Source organism: Gallus gallus, chromosome 4 (assembly GCF_016699485.2).
Source record: "Gallus gallus isolate bGalGal1 chromosome 4, bGalGal1.mat.broiler.GRCg7b, whole genome shotgun sequence".
Taxonomy (NCBI): Eukaryota; Metazoa; Chordata; class Aves; order Galliformes; family Phasianidae; genus Gallus; species Gallus gallus.
Window position 1 is genome coordinate 78,621,332 of NC_052535.1, and position 16,064 is coordinate 78,637,395.

Below are 16,064 nucleotides of genomic sequence, written 5' to 3' on the forward strand. Positions count from 1 at the left end.
ATTACAATGTGAAAAATTCTGTAACACGTTCCTGACAAATTATACACGGATTATACACTAGTGAGTCACAATTCACTATCATTTCCCAATTGCCTTCCTTGTGAACAACAAAATTTTAACACTAATTAGTTATCAAAATACTGCTCTTTCTGACTTTAGATCTAGGTACATCACTATAGTAAAAATAAATTATCATAATATATCATCTTCTCTGGCTCTTACACTTTTCTTTGCTTTATTTCTTTTACTTTGAGCACCAGAGTGCAAACATAAATAGAAATTCAAGAACAGACCATCAACAGATGCAAACCAGCACAGCTATACCAAAGTCCAATAAGCCACCATGGCAGCTGCTGTTCCCTAGCAGGGACTTTTCCTTTTCACAACTTCATTACTTACCGGATTATGAGCTTCTAAAATCTGAATACATTCCGATTTTGACAGCGTTTTTGACATGCTCAGGTTTTCCAAGAGCAAACCTTGCACACTTATGACTGCTGCATAGAGCTCCAACATTTTGCATTTTTTAACACTCTTTTGAAACTCTAAAGAAGCAATATATTCTCCAAGTTTATTTTCCAGATCATGTATCTGACAGTCTTTCTCAAGTAGCAACTCATAATTGACCTAAAAGATAATGACAGACAAAAGATAACAAGATTAACCTAAAGCCTTACATGCACACTCATGATTTTACTATTCTGAAATTAACAAGCTGGATTAAAACAGCGAAGAAATCAAAGCTGTTACCACAAAATATACTGCTTAAAAACGTGTTTATAGCGTTACATTTCAGGCTTTTACTGTATTTAAAATGATTAAAAAAATACTGCAGTTAGGTGAGATATTTCAATGTGATAGGTTTCATTTTAGGTAAAGATAATTCTAATATTAAATACTAACCTGGAATACGGGGTCTATGTTAATTTTTAATGTAATAAGAGTAAAAATTAGAATACAAATAACTCTCTGCTTACCTGTGTCATTGACTAAATAGCAAGACAAAATATATCCTCCTACTTAGCAAAAATAATATAAAATTTATGGAAAGATTACATTTAGTTTCAAATTGGCATGTGTCAGTTGATATTGACCAGTAAAATTCAACGTACTATTCTTTGAGCAAATAACTAAAAATCCTCTTTTGTAAACAACCTTAAAATCTAAATCAAGAGCCTGCTGGTAATGGATTTCAGACAGGATTAAAACTAGACTGAGTAAACATCAAAGAGGATCAAATTGAAATTCTCTGACTCAGTAACTATATCGCTGCCACACATCTAATGGGACCTACACACACACAAAAAAATAATCCATGAGTGAAAGGCAAACTCTGCATTTACAAGCACAGAATCAAATGCAATGCGATCGATGAGCCCTCCATTCTCTACCACTGACATACAAGGCCAGAGAAATTGCCCCTGCATCTGTTTTTCTGCATCTCAAGTCATTAAAAACTTATTACCTTTCCATTCATGCTAGCTTTTATTCCATTCATGTGTATGAGAACTACTTTTTTTTTTTTTAATTTTATTCACTGTTTGCTTTAAAGGAGAATGATGCCCATGATTTTTCTCTGGAAATTTTACTGGTTAGAAATTTCCCAAGAGTGACTGTGTATCACCCAAATTCTATTATCTCACAGAACAGCTAAATTCAAAATGTGATTTGCAATAAACAATGCTTATGGTATGTTCATGCTCATATGATTTTCTCCCAAATCTCCATTACATCATCCGGAATACCCTTGAACACAAAGGAAAGATGATTATCATCAGGAAATATTTCAGAAATGAGTTAGACAATTACAACAAAAAAGTAAAGAAATCATCTTATAAGCACAATATAGAAACAAATCACCATCTTAAAAGACAGACACTGTCTTTCAACATTACTGCTACTCTAAAGAGTCAATCTTGAAAAATATGTGTGTATGACATTAAATAATAAGCAAGGAAGTGGCTAACAAACATTTGATTTCAGAACAGAACTTAGCTCAGAGATCATACTGGAAATACAGAAAACCTAAACGCCAAAAACTAAGTTGTTACTCTCGAACAATGGAGTCAGAGTTCTTCAATGAACAGCAAAAATAATGGCCAAAATCTAGAGCTGGTGCTCCAGCTGCTTCCAAGTGCTCTTAAAAAAAGTAAACAGAAGTAGATGATTTGTACCTTAAGCTAGATCAAAAAATATCCACTTCTTGTTACCATGTTCCAGTTTTCAGTAGGCAATATTCTACACTAATATTGTTTTTGTGTGTATATTTTTTACATTCTTTGCAAGTAGGTGAGAAACATAAAATGAATTTGAAGTATTTTCAATGCCATGCGTTTTACTGAAAAGCTGATAACTTCAGCATTTCCCATCTAACCTCACAATCCAACAGTTCAGAACCATTCAGATATCTACGTTACACTCTACAAACAGAAATCACAGAAAACCAAAAACTATATATAAACTATATATAAAGCTATATATATAACTATATATAAAACATTCTATAAATTACAGTTTATGTTTGGACTGCACAAGGCATTCAATCCCCCCCAGCTCAAGGTTTGTTTGTTGCTTTGTTTTCCTACCTTGTCAAAGAAAACTTATTTTCAAAATCCAAAATGTTATTTCAAGATATTCTTATGAGGCAATGATACAAGACTACGAGCAGAAAAAATATTCCACACACCAGTGCCATGGCAAATAATTTAAAAGTCTTCCTTTGAAAGCTTGTGCACAAGACAAACCTCCAAGTTACATTTGACTTGGTCACTTAACACCTCCCTAACAACAGCTGGTGTCTACCAAGGCATTCCTCGCAGACGGAAACAAAACACTACCGATGACAATTTAAAGGGCAGGGCTAGAAATGAAGCAGGCTGGACAACTGATGCCACAAATCACCTTTTAAATTTTGTCATTGTTGAGTTTTGAGAACAATGGAATCACAACAGAGTGATTTATATTATGATAGTAATGTAATTCAGTATAATGCCACCTACTCATAGAATGGGGAAAAAAGTTCAACAGCACCTACCTGACTAGAATCAAATAGGATCATTTTCAAAAGCTTTTGTCTGTGATGCTCTCTATCCAACATACTAAGGCAACTTCTTAACTAGTATAAATTATAATTGATTAATATATATGAAATAATCTAAGTTATTCACCACTCATTCACTAGCTTGAATGTGTTATGAAAATATATATATTCTGAGGAGCTGGTTCTCTTTCTCATCCAGCTTTTATTTACATCTCTACAATACTGTCCATCTGCCAGAACACATGCAATTTTTACAATATCTCAAAAAGTGGAAAACATATGCTTGTGGAAAGATTTGGTTTATATGACACAAAATTAGTAAGCAATATCTGAAGGCTGCTTTTGTCGTTTAGAAAAAGATGTGCTATGAGCCTTTAAAGATACAGATAAAAAACTACACAAATGACAAATGTTGTGACAGATGTGTGCACACAACTTAATTTGAAATCTGCTTCTTTCCTCACAGAAGGTTCCATTTCAGATACAAGGATTTTAAGTGAATTTTATGAAATCTGAGCATGGGTGAATGAATAATGAATGACTAAATGAGTGACCTTGCATAAGTTTGAATCCATTTAAATGAATAATGAATAAGGATTGAAATGCAGTTTTACACTTCATATAGACACAAGAGTGTATATTTTAATTGCAGCTGAATTAAAAGGCCAAAGAGATGTCATTGATGACAGAAACACATACTTCCTTTGTCAACCACTCCAAATACCACACAGGTTTACACAAGATGTTCAGTATATTCCATGAACCATAAGATTTATGGTCCAAACTGCAAAACAAGATAATATTTACGTATTATTAAGTATGAAACCATATGTTAAGTGTACCCAAATACATCGGACAGACATTCCAGCTTTATCATTCAGCTTCTATTCAACATCATAAAATAAATCAGTTGCTCCTACACAAATCATTGCATTGCTCAGACAGGTAGTATTATTTACCTCTCTCTACCCGAGTTTCTTTCTGCCAGTTGTTAGTCCTGGAATCACAGCTCTCCAAACAGAAATGAATTTGGGAAAATGAAAGTTTGCAAGGAGATGTGACTTCAGCACGATATATGTGGTGATTTCAGTCAAAGCTGGATGAAATATTGGTTTCAAACTAAATTATAAACTTTTTCTAAACCAGTAATATTTCCTGGCCACTCATGAAGGATTTTATGATATCAAGCAGAAGACTGTAAAACATTGCTTGACATTGCACAATTCAATGTAATACATTAGAATATCAAAATACATTGTTTAAGATGAGTCAACTTCTGTGTCTGAACTTTTGCTGCTAACACCACTTAAAATGCCCAAAGTAAATAAATAATAAAAAAAAATAATCAAATTCTGTCAATGCACTATGATTAGTCCTCTGCTTGAATGCACTGGCTTCCAAATTCAATACTTTATTCACTAATAACTAATTCGTGATGTCTCCATCTTAAATTTTACAAATAATGGAAATGATCTGAAAATATATTTCATTACATGCAGTTCCTCAGACTTTTCTCATGCAAGTCTATTACCATTGAGGGTTTTTTTGTAGCTCCACAGGGTAAACAGACTAAGGAATGTCGCTATTTTTACCACTGTCTTTTTTTTGAGATAGGTAACTGCTATATCAGAACTGAAATATCTTCATGCCAAATATGCAGAATAGCTAAAAATAGCTATGAAAAACAAGTAGATAAAATCTGCTTTCAGTGTTTTTCACAGCACAGTGATGATATTCTCACATAAAGACCAGGTTTCAATCTTAGCATCATAGAATCACAGTATGGCTTGGGTTGGAAGGGATCTTTAAGATCGTTCAATTCCAATCCTGCCCATGGGAAAATTAAAGCAACAAAAGGCATACCAGATGGTGTATGTAAAACTAAAACAAACAGTGAGGATGAGAGAAGCTAAATTTCCAGTTCTAATACAAAATTCTAACAAAAATTTAAGTCAATATTTGCACCAAAGTTGTTACAGAAACAAATGCTTATGAGCTGCGCCCATACTAAGTTGTACTTTACAGTTAAAAAACAAAAAACAAAAAACAAAAAAGAACAATTTTGGAGGTCATGGCAACAGGTATCGAAGCCCTAAGTACAAATGTCCCCAGTTACTGATTTGATGCACGCTCGGATAACAGCTCTTAAATGATCAGAGAGTGGCAGAATACACTTGGCCACTTGTCTCATTCTTGCATAAACATTTGCTCTCACTTTCAAAGACTGGATGCGGGATAAAACTTTGCTTTTACCATCTGCAACAAATAATAGCAAATTGCTCATCTCACATAAAAGTCAAATTATTTCTGAATAAACACAGTGATCCATGATTTTACATTCCTAATAATACAAATATAAAAAGCACAAGGAACAAGTGTAAGAACAAAACCGTGTCCAAACTTATACTAAAATTGACATTGCAGTCATTTGTGGAAGTACTTTTATCTACCAATTTCAACTTCCAATGACACTTGTTCTGCACAGATTTCATAGTAGCTGACCACTACCTACGTCTAACAGTTGTCACTGTAATATTCCTCTGATACAGAAAATTTGTTACTCATATCATGCAAATGAGAAAGCAAAGTGAAGAAAGATTAAAGAGCATGAACAACATCTTGCAGATCTCATGGAAAGTCTGGGGGCAGAGAGGGACAAAGTCTCTAAAATCCTGTATTGGCACAAGTCCCACCCATTCCTTAAGGATTAACAACATCAGATTGGGACTGAGACCCTTTCAAAAAGATACCCATTATATTCAAGGCACTCTTAATGACTTGGGCATAAATAAACCCAGCACCTACCCAAAACATCTTCTAAGAATGTACTTCTGGGTTTAGAGTAGCATTTGAAGAGGTCCATGAACTAAATCTTGCTCAGCAGTGAAGCACATTCCACTACTTGAAAGACTCCTTAAGAAAGCCAAAGGACCTAGGTGCATCTTGCAGTCAATGCATACACTAAGCCCAAGAACCATTCGATGAAACAGTTACCAAAACGCTTTCAAGTCTAAGTCCAAAAAAGTAAAGCAAACTGTTAATCTTTACATGCATCTTAAAAATGTAGTTAAGAGTAGAAAGACCTCTCACTCCATTTCATGTCGTTCATTTTTTATCTTGTTTAATTACTTAAAATTTAGGCTCTGACCCCAGTACAGAAAATGTTTGCATTTACCTTAGTCAAGTTTTCAACTTTCACTGAGTCTTCATAAATGAAAATTTTGTCCTGTAAAGATTTCTTCAAAACATCAATCTTATTTCGATTCTTGGATCCTGTTTTTTTCGTTTTAGAATGTGGCTGTAAGAAGATGAGTGCAAAGTACTTTATTTGTAAGAGACAGGTGGGTATGTTAACATTAAGATTACTACTTGCTATATTTGGCAGATTCAGCAATTAATGAAACATGTGACAAGGACAACTTTCACTAGAAAAAATATTTCTAAAATGCATGTGTTGGCTATTCACTCAGAAGATGCCTTTCAGACATTCAGACAAAGCTGGAAATTTCTTTTTAAATTCCTTTCCAGGAGAATTATATATTCATTCTTCCTATGAAAACCATTATAAATTTTATTTTAAACAACCTTTAGCAGTGACAATACAACAAGATTTTAACAGATACATTATCTCCCCAGCACGGTTAAAAATGAACATAGAATATTAATTTAAGAGCTACATTGTTTTCAAGACACATTATATGAATCTCAAATGAACCATGATAGTATTAAGGGGCACCGTTCCATGTAATCAAATTATTCTTGACCTTTATATTTCTTTACAAGAATATCAACTAAGTATAATGTACTCTCAGGGAAATGATAACATCTGTTCAACTATAAAGCTTTGCAAAGTCATTTTCTTTTTTAAGTACTTCAGAAATTATTAAGGTTTTGATCTAGCCTACTTTCTAGTGCAATTGTCACAAGTTCACTTACACATTTAGAAGACATAACTGAAATAAAACAAAGAAAAGCCAAGTCATTCGTTTACGATGGCATCAAACAAATCATACAGGAAACAATTTTCTTTCTCCTGCTTAAGGACGGAAAACAGTTTATGACTCCACAGGTTTTACATTTTACTGAAGGCATTAAACGCCCTTCACACAATTATTTAAAATTTTAAAAAGGGCAAATTTGATAGATGGGAAAGTTGTTGGGAAAGTCTCTCCAACTTTAAATGTACATATGTAGATTTAAAACAACCAAACAGAAGAAAACCCTCAGTACCTGCAGAATTCTTTCAGAAAGAAGAATCAAATATCAAGCTATATTCTTGCCCAGAAAGATCAGCTAACTTGGGAGTTTCACTTTCTTAAGCGAACAAGACAATGTAGGACATTCCTGTAAAAATACTCCCTAATCTGCCCTTACTGTCCTTATTGTCAAATTTAATGAAGCATGGGGGTTGAAGGAAAAAAGTCATGATTTGGGTTGTGCCTGATCTTCCTGAAGCTTAGCACTGCTCCAGTTTTTGACATTTCAGTGACTCTCTTCAGAAATGTGGCTCCTTTGGGCCACCCAACTGCCTCCTTATACCTACACCTTCATCTTGGAGAGGCTGGAGTAGTATAGCAAGCAGTAGCTATATGCAGGTGTGTGTGAAGCAAGTATATTCCTCTATGCTCAGTTACATTTTAGGTCCACCATCTGCACACAGAGGAGATGTGTACTTCATGGTCATCCCCATGGAGAAGCTTTGGACCTGTACCTGTACAAGGCCGACAACCTGTGGATAACCTACATAAACACCTCATCCATTCCCAAATAGATCCCAAATGTTCCCACCTGCTTATTGGTCATTGCTAGATTCTGACTGACTTTCAGCAGCTGCGCATCCCTCCACTCCAGCTCAAAAGCCTGAAGTAAAGCTCTTGCTCTTATCTTGGGCAGAGCCAAACTGCTGTCCAGCTGTGAAAAGCAGCAGTGGAACTCTTGCCTCATTTTGAGCAATTCCTCTTCAGACAGTGAAAGGGGCAAAGTTAGAAGCTGCCTGTTGGGGTAAAAAAAAAAAGCCATTTGCTGTTCAGTGATACAAACAATACAAACAACTTTGCACAAAATTTAAAGGCATTCATAAAGATACAAGACTTTGATCATTTCTTTTTGTCTTATGCGTACAGGAGTTATTCATCTCACATGGGACTGAGATGCTCAACGTATTCAAAATTTCCCTGGGGATACTTTAATTTCTGCACACAGAACTTCCTGGATTGTAAAAAATCATTTGCAAAATAAAACAGATTCAGAATTTAAAAAAAATAAATACAATTCTGAGCACTTCTCTTATGCATTGAATCCTTCTACCACCACTTCAGACAATAAAAACTCTGAATTCAGGTAAAGGCTTCTTGTAATTACAGGTTTTTTTATGGTAAAGGCTTCTTGTAATTACGGGTTTTTTTACAGTAAAGGCTTCTTGTAAAGCTTCTCTGTGCTTTTTCCCAGCATTTAGCTGTCACAGCCACTGAGAGTGGAGAAAAAGTATCTCTTTATTATAAACTCATATATGTCATCTGTCCCATCACTAAGTGGTTTGACTTGTTCTTTCTTGAGAAGCTTTCAGCAGTCTGAACAACATGGATTACATTTTAACAATGTGAATCACTCAAAATTCATCTTTTGCAGAAGAAAGGTTTCCAACACAGAAGTCTGGGGAACTGCTCCTCAGGTCAAGGTGAAGTTGACATTAAAAAAAAGAAAAAGATGCCAGAGCTTAAATTCATCTTCCAGATCTGACTGACCTTAAACTACATTCATATTCTTATCACGTGACTAAAATATTATTTGAATATTTGATAAAAGTAGATTAACTTTTCTTTTGATTTTTTTCTATTTCCCAAAAATGCATTTGCATTTAAAGTACGAAGACTATATATATATATTTAATAAGCATTTTTCTTTTTAAAATGTTATTATCCTGTAAGTTCCATTAAGCCTGATGCTTTTAATCAATGTAACACAGGCCTACAGAAACTCATTGGTCTACTGAAATATTTCTGGGTTTAGAAATGCTGATTCCATTCCTGTTTACTGATTCATCAAAGTACACTTAAACTCTACATTAAAACATTTTCAATATGGGTATCGTTCACTTAAAAATAATTATTTAAGGCGATATTACACCAAATAAGCATTTACAGTACTCTTTCCATTCCTCATGCTGTCTTAGACATTCAACAGAGGAAAATCCATAGTGTGTAAAGTCTGCAAATCACAATTTTGTCAAGTCCATATTAAAAAAAAAAAAAACTTTCAGCATTAATGATCCTCACAAACTTTGGACTGACTCATTGTCTCTTCAATAAGCAATAAAAAGGAAAAGCTATCACTCAAAATAATTGTGAAAACTATATGGCAGATGAAAATGCAAATATAAGAGCTGGCATCTGTGACTGAAATATCAAAATCGACAGCCACCGGATTAAACAAAAAGACAGTGATAGATCGTAAGGGCCTTTTGGTAAGAACGACTGCATAAATGCTGAAGTTTTCATATGTATTTGCCCATATTTTACTAGAAAAAGCAGGCAGCTTACTATTGCTGTAAATAAAGATAGCATCTAACAAATGTAACAGGCAATGCTGTAGACTGGAACACAATTACCTTGGAATCGAAAATTAGGAAATGAAAGACCTGCTGGGTCATACAATCTCCTTTCCTGCTCATGCAGGTCTGTTCTCAGCAATATATTCTGAGATAATAAGATAAGCTAGAAGATATACCAAAATGGCTTACAGAAAAGTATTTAAAATGCTGACTAAAATGCAAGGGCCTTGAAAACAGAACCAAACCAAGATGCAAATGAATTTTATACTTTAACAAAGCAAACATGCAGCGGATGAGGTTTCTTGCCTTGTCTTGCTTGTACAACAGACAAACTTAAAAGACACGCTGCCTGGACAAAAATACCCAAGCAAATCTGTTTTATTTGTAGAAGTAGTAAGCAGAAAGTTTAATATGCATTTTTTTCCTGTTTGATTTCTCACATTTGGTGTGCTTATTTCTGAGACTCCACACATTGCCTGTTCCAGTGGTTTCCTCTAAAGCCACAGTTCTGTTCCTATGTATCTAATGGAGTTTGTTATTAAGTACATTGTATAGGAAATTTAGTACTGTATACATCCAAGTAATAAAACAACCACATCAAAAATGTACTTGGAAGATAAATGCTTAAGAACACCGCAAACTTATCAAGGAAACTGCTGCACAGCACTGTGCGTACTTTCTCTCTGCTACAGTCAGGGTCTCTCCCTTCCTAAGGTTTCCCATTAGTGGTGGCATGGGCTCCCACCTTTCCACCTCCACAAGGTGACCTCACAGCATAAAGCAATGGCCAGAGGAGTGCCTGAAGTCAGCAATCCTCTGCAGCATCACCTGTGTTGTATGCCATGATGCCTCTCTGCCTTGGGGCCTCGGTACCAGCAGCACTTTGTCAGCAGGGCAAATTAATCAAGTCTGATGGATGGAGCTCAAGAACTGGAGGGATACACTACTGTGCTGAGCATTCATGAAATAAGTAGAAATACTGTTGTAGAGTATAAATGAGCACATGATGGATAAAGCTTGACTTGTGGCTGGAAGGGATATATAAAAATCGAATGTAGGGATAAACAGGCCTGACATACTAAATGACATTTGCAAAGTACTGGATGTCTGAGAACGGACTGAGAACAATAATGAAAGACACACAAGTGACACCTGACACAGTGTGAAATAAAGTATAAAAATAGCACTCCACCTTTTTGGTTTTGAAAATATTGTTTCCTGGAAATTCCACTGAAGAGTTAGACTGTAGAGGCTGTCAGCTCAAGCTGCTGGCTCTGCAGGGGCTGAGCATTCGTGAGAAATCAGTTCCCAGGTGCATGACAGAGAACTGATCATTAACAATTACAACCAGACAGGTATGTCAGCTACTAGTTTATTACTAATTAGAAAAAACAGAAGAAAAGAGAGAGATACTTGCATGAATACTGATTGTTCCCAGTTCCTTAATTTTTTCTGTTGTGAAAGACTACTTTCCAGCTCTTGGCTTAGTTTTTGCCTGGTGAGCTGAAGCAACTCTTCAGCAGCCATGCTCTTTTCACGTTCTTCCCTTTCAAGGTGTTCATGTTTAACAATGAATTCTTTTTTATGCTCCTCTACAACTTCCAGCAGGAACATCTTTGGCACACTGAGCTTTATCAGTTCTTGCACAAATACTCCATATTGAACAAGTTTAAGTTCTTCAACAGTTTTCTCTGCTAGATTAAATATAAGGTCTCTCAGCTCTTCACTGCCTTCATTATCCAGCTTTTCAGTAAGTTCTTCAAATTCAATGGCATGATCACTCAGAACAGTTTTCCAGTGGCTCAGGTAGTCAGTGATCTCCCTTGAGGTTTTGAAGGGGTTCCCTATGGACAGCTGCTCCTTCCAATGCTCTTTCTGCCAATTCATTTGCCAAAAAGAGGAACAAGATCAAGAGAAGAAACAGACCTCAAATTTAAGCTTGTTAAATATGCATATTATAGCAAAGCAAAATTTCTACTTTTCAGTGTTCTCAAAACTGCTTTTCAGTGTGTAGATATCTACTTAGTATGCAACATGATGGCTTTATGTGCACCAAGCAGGCCTGAGATTACTTAAATTATTGTTATACACAAAGGCTAGGACCAATAGAAATGTATGGCCATGTGGTTTGACACAGTCCTAAACAGATAAAACTGAAACAATGGGCAAGTAGACTAAGCAGATAGGCTTCATGAGTTTCTTCACTTACATTAATTTCTTGCAGGCTTTTTGTTGTTGTTGTTAAGAACAGCTATTAATTACTGAATAATAAACACAGTGCAATTCATGATCATACACAGCAACATAACAATGGACATTTATTTTCATCGCTGTTTCAGCTGACCTCCATCCTAAGAATTATGCTTTACTTTTCAACACATTCAATTTTTCCTTCATGTTAAGCCCTGGGAAAATAAATCTGTTGAAAATAATTACCTTTTGCAACATTTTCCACTTTCGCTTGGTAATGAGTTTCTGCTGAAGCTTTTGCTTTTCTTGTTTTAAATCATGATTGAATTTTTGTTTAACAGAATTAATTTCAGCCTCAGCTCGGTCCAGCAGCATTCCCAAATGACTTTCATGTAGATGACCCGCCCTGTAACAATAATGGTGTTTGAAACCTCTTATCCCGAATTCTTATGAGCAAAAAGATATTTCAAGAAATTAGTACAATAAGGCTCAAAAAAGTAGCCACAAAGAAAGATCTTTGTTTTTTAGTAGTAACATGGTTCTTAAACAAACAAGCAGATAACAGAAAGATAACCCTAATCTCAAAGATGAGTGCAGTATCAAGGCAGTTTGTGAGGGCAGAGTGTGAAGAAGGAATGGGAAGAAGGAAGGAAGGGAAGGTAAATGCAAAACCAATTACTTATCATCTAGTAATGTAAGTAATATTCAAATGAGACATTTCAAACCTTATATATTATTCATAATATTTACATTTTTCATTTAATGCCACTGGAATGCAACTCTAGATGTCTTTTATATTTCCTTCTGATTAGAAGCAATTTTCTCTTTTAAGAAAGTAATTTAATCAAATAAAAACTTAGATTCAGCTTTTCTATTGCATTTAAATAAGAAAAAGATTTCAAACAGTGAAATACAATACTATGACAGAGCAAATCCTCAGTCTTAGGCACATAGTTCTTTCAAACTGAAGTATTCTCTGGGCAGCCTGGTCTGGTGGTTGGCAACCCTGCACATAGCAGGGGGATTGAAACTAGATGATCACTGTGGTCCTTTTCAACCCAGGCCATTCTGTGATTCTGTGATTCTAAGTTTAGGTCTATGCTCTACTTGCAGTTGCTATCTTATTTAACATTAAAGAGTAAGCAAAATATCAATAGTAGTTTCTTCAGTAGTTTGATAGTTATAAAAACTCCCTTCCTATACACACAAATTTAATTTCTAAAATTGTCTGCTATCCTATTTACACTGTTTACAATAGAAATTTCCCAAATCTTTCTCAAACAACAGCAGAATGGAAGAGCATTTTAATGCAGACTATCTTAAGTAAGGCCAGTTTCCTGGGCAGTATTAGTTTGTAATTTCTAATTTTAAGCACACTGGAGTTTCAAAGTGGTGCTGAAAAGGTCAAATGAAATTTTGAGCAGAAAGCAGTACTTCCTAAGCTGAATCTGGATGCTGTCCAAACATTTCCTGGTTTAACTTTCTAATCCCCTCTTCCTGGAAAGCATCAATATTACATACAAAGCTTGGATTCAATAGAATTTTGCAAAATTTTGTATGTTGGTCTTTATATATTGGTCTTCCAGGTCTCTGTTCCAGCATTATACCTAGCAGAATTAATAAGCTACCGTAGTGGCTAAACATAGCAATCTACCACCATGACCTACTCCATGTATGGGGTCTAATTTTGTTTTATTAGCATTTGTTCATACTGTTGCAGCCTTGTTCTAAGTAAAATCCTCAAAATACAAGCTAAAATAAGTGAAGCAGAATATAAAGTTTTAGCTTGATTGCAGTTACCGCATTATAAATGTGGTGTCCAAATTCCACAACTCTAACTTCTCCACCTAGAGTTCATGCAACTACAGGTATCTGAGCAAGCCACAAAATAACCCCCATGTACAGACTGTGCTGGAAAGAAACTCAGATCTGCGTTCTCACAGTTATGTCAACCAGAGAGTGCCTCCTTTTAGAGGTTTCTTCCAATGTCTACTGCATTTTTCTAATCTTCTGTAAGGAGGATTAAAACACCTCTCAGCAACTTGAGAGCAATTCAGCAAGCATTATTCTCAGATCTTTCAGCAAAGTCATTTTTGCCTTGAAAGTAAATAAAGTTCAGTTATGTCCAAGCAAATCATTATGGACCCAAAGCACCAAGTTTCCTATCTGTATTTGATAGATCTCATGCTTCCTTTTTGATCAAGCCGAAGGCAAAAGATTAGTGCATCAAAGATAGATTTATTACGGTAAGATAATAATCAAGATATTATTTTTTAACACCTTCAGCCTGTCTCGTATTGAAGAAATAAACCCAGTCTTACTGCATCCAATTAAAATCCCTGTCCAGAGCAGTGGAAAGAGCTGCAATAGAACAAGATAGATGTGTTGGAATCATCCTGCAAATGAAAAATTTCAAAATAGACATGCAACATAGAATGACTGGAAGATGATTTATATATCCACCCGTTCTTAGGATAGAAAAAAAGTCTACATTATTTCAGTTTTGGGTTGTTGATTATTTAGAGATCCATATGCCCTTATCTCAAACTGCATTTGATGCTTTATTCTAAGATCCATCTATTTATTTGGAATCTACTTAAAAATCCCAAATAATAAAACAGTGGGCAAAACTCCTACAGAGGTCTATAGGAGTTCAAATGGTAACTTCTAGTAATCAGTATTATGGTAGTCCCAAGGAGGCTCAGTCATTCCAAGAAGACTTCACTTCTAGTTCCACACAAATACAGCATAAAAACAGTTGGTGTATTAGAACTGAAAGATACTCTGTTTCCAAAGGACTGTGAACTGAAACACAAAATAAAAGGAGAGGAGAAAGACAGTAAAATAGTGTAATACTGTACAATAAACTGTTTGGTCTCAGCATACCAGACACTGACAGAATGTGCAGGCATACGTTTAATGTCTTTGTACAAGGAGAATGTTAATGAAGGAGAATGCTAGAGTAATGACAGAGAGGTTTCCAAGGCAATTCACGCAAATGCAGTGAGCATCTTGGAAGGTACAGAGATACAATGTGGGCCCATGAGAAGCACACGTCATAGGTCAATTAGAGGAAAACCTTGATTCTTCTGCACTGAATAAAAGCCTAAAGGTTTAGAGAAAAATGTGAAGTAAGAGCACTAAAAAGTAGAAAGTAGTAGATTGTATTAGATGTAATGGAGAACTGCCTAATGAAAGTTGTGCCCCAACAAGGAAAGATTGTTTTATGGAAGCTAGAGAAGACAGTCACTGAAGCAGAAGAGATGAATCAGAAAAGCTGTATATGGAGGCTGTCTCAAAACAGACTGTATGGAGAGAACCTGCACAATGATGTCCAGGTTACTGCACTTCAGCTATTTTAGGATTTCACCTATCAAGCTGGCATACTACGCATAATAACTGAGGTAAATAATTCAAGGCTGTGAAAACTTAATACACAGAAGAGCCACATGCTGAAAAGTCTGTAAGAGATCATGAGAAAGCTTTGTGCTGTTGCATTACTACTGGAGATATTCACTTTCCAGCACCTTCTTCCTGAAAGGTTCAGCAAGACACTGTGTGGAAAACTGCTTAGGTTATAACAAGGCCCACATAAATGAAGAATATTCAGAAGAATAATACGAGACACTTTGATTAGCTTTGTCAGAAAAGATCAAAGCAACACCCTCCTTCAAAAAACACCATTCATAACGAATGCTTACAGATATTAACATTTTATTTAACTGCTATCTTTAGAAAGTTTGGTTTGACAAACCTGGCTGCTTTCTTTCATTTAAAATGTTCACAAACCTCCCTAGAATTAGTTTTGTTTTGTTTTATAACCTCTATCTCAGGCTACAAATAATCATTTTCATGTTCATTTTGAATTGCCTTGCTCTCTGATAAATTTTAAATACTCTATTATGGTTTCTACCCATACTATTTATTTGTTGTTCTATTTATTTCTGAATCTGTTAATTTGTAATATATTGGTTTCTCAACTCAATATAAACAGTTCTACATTCTAAAATTCCATTTGTAACTGTAAGTTTCAGGCCCATTATCAAAGCTAGACACAACAGATCAAGATAGACCTGTATTTACATTTAGACAAGCAGTTGAAACAGTAATATGAAAAAAAAAAAAAGAGGATATTATGGACACAAATTTAAAGCAGTAGCTCATCAAACCAAACTACTTTTGCTCAAATTTTAATTCCCCAATTTGTAAATATACCTTAAATCAGTTTGGAGGTCAAAACTGAAATTCAAGCCTGCCTCGAACAGATTATAACTTCCTCTGAGC

The 16,064-nt window shown here is 35.2% G+C and overlaps 1 protein-coding gene across 6 annotated transcripts in view; it reads right to left on the reverse strand.

Moving 5' to 3' along the window:
* Positions 1-16,064, reverse strand: part of EVC2 (EvC ciliary complex subunit 2) — a 63,930-nt gene that overhangs the window by 10,587 nt on the left and 37,279 nt on the right. For all 6 annotated transcript variants that reach the window (NM_001079749.3, XM_015285796.4, XM_015285793.4 and 3 more), the window contains 5 exons: positions 12,027-12,186; positions 11,008-11,465; positions 7,829-8,033; positions 6,216-6,338; positions 400-627 (listed from right to left, as the gene is read on the reverse strand). In NM_001079749.3, coding sequence (NP_001073217.2) covers positions 400-627; positions 6,216-6,338; positions 7,829-8,033; positions 11,008-11,465; positions 12,027-12,186 — 1,174 coding nt within the window. The remainder of the gene's footprint in view (positions 1-399; positions 628-6,215; positions 6,339-7,828; positions 8,034-11,007; positions 11,466-12,026; positions 12,187-16,064) is intronic.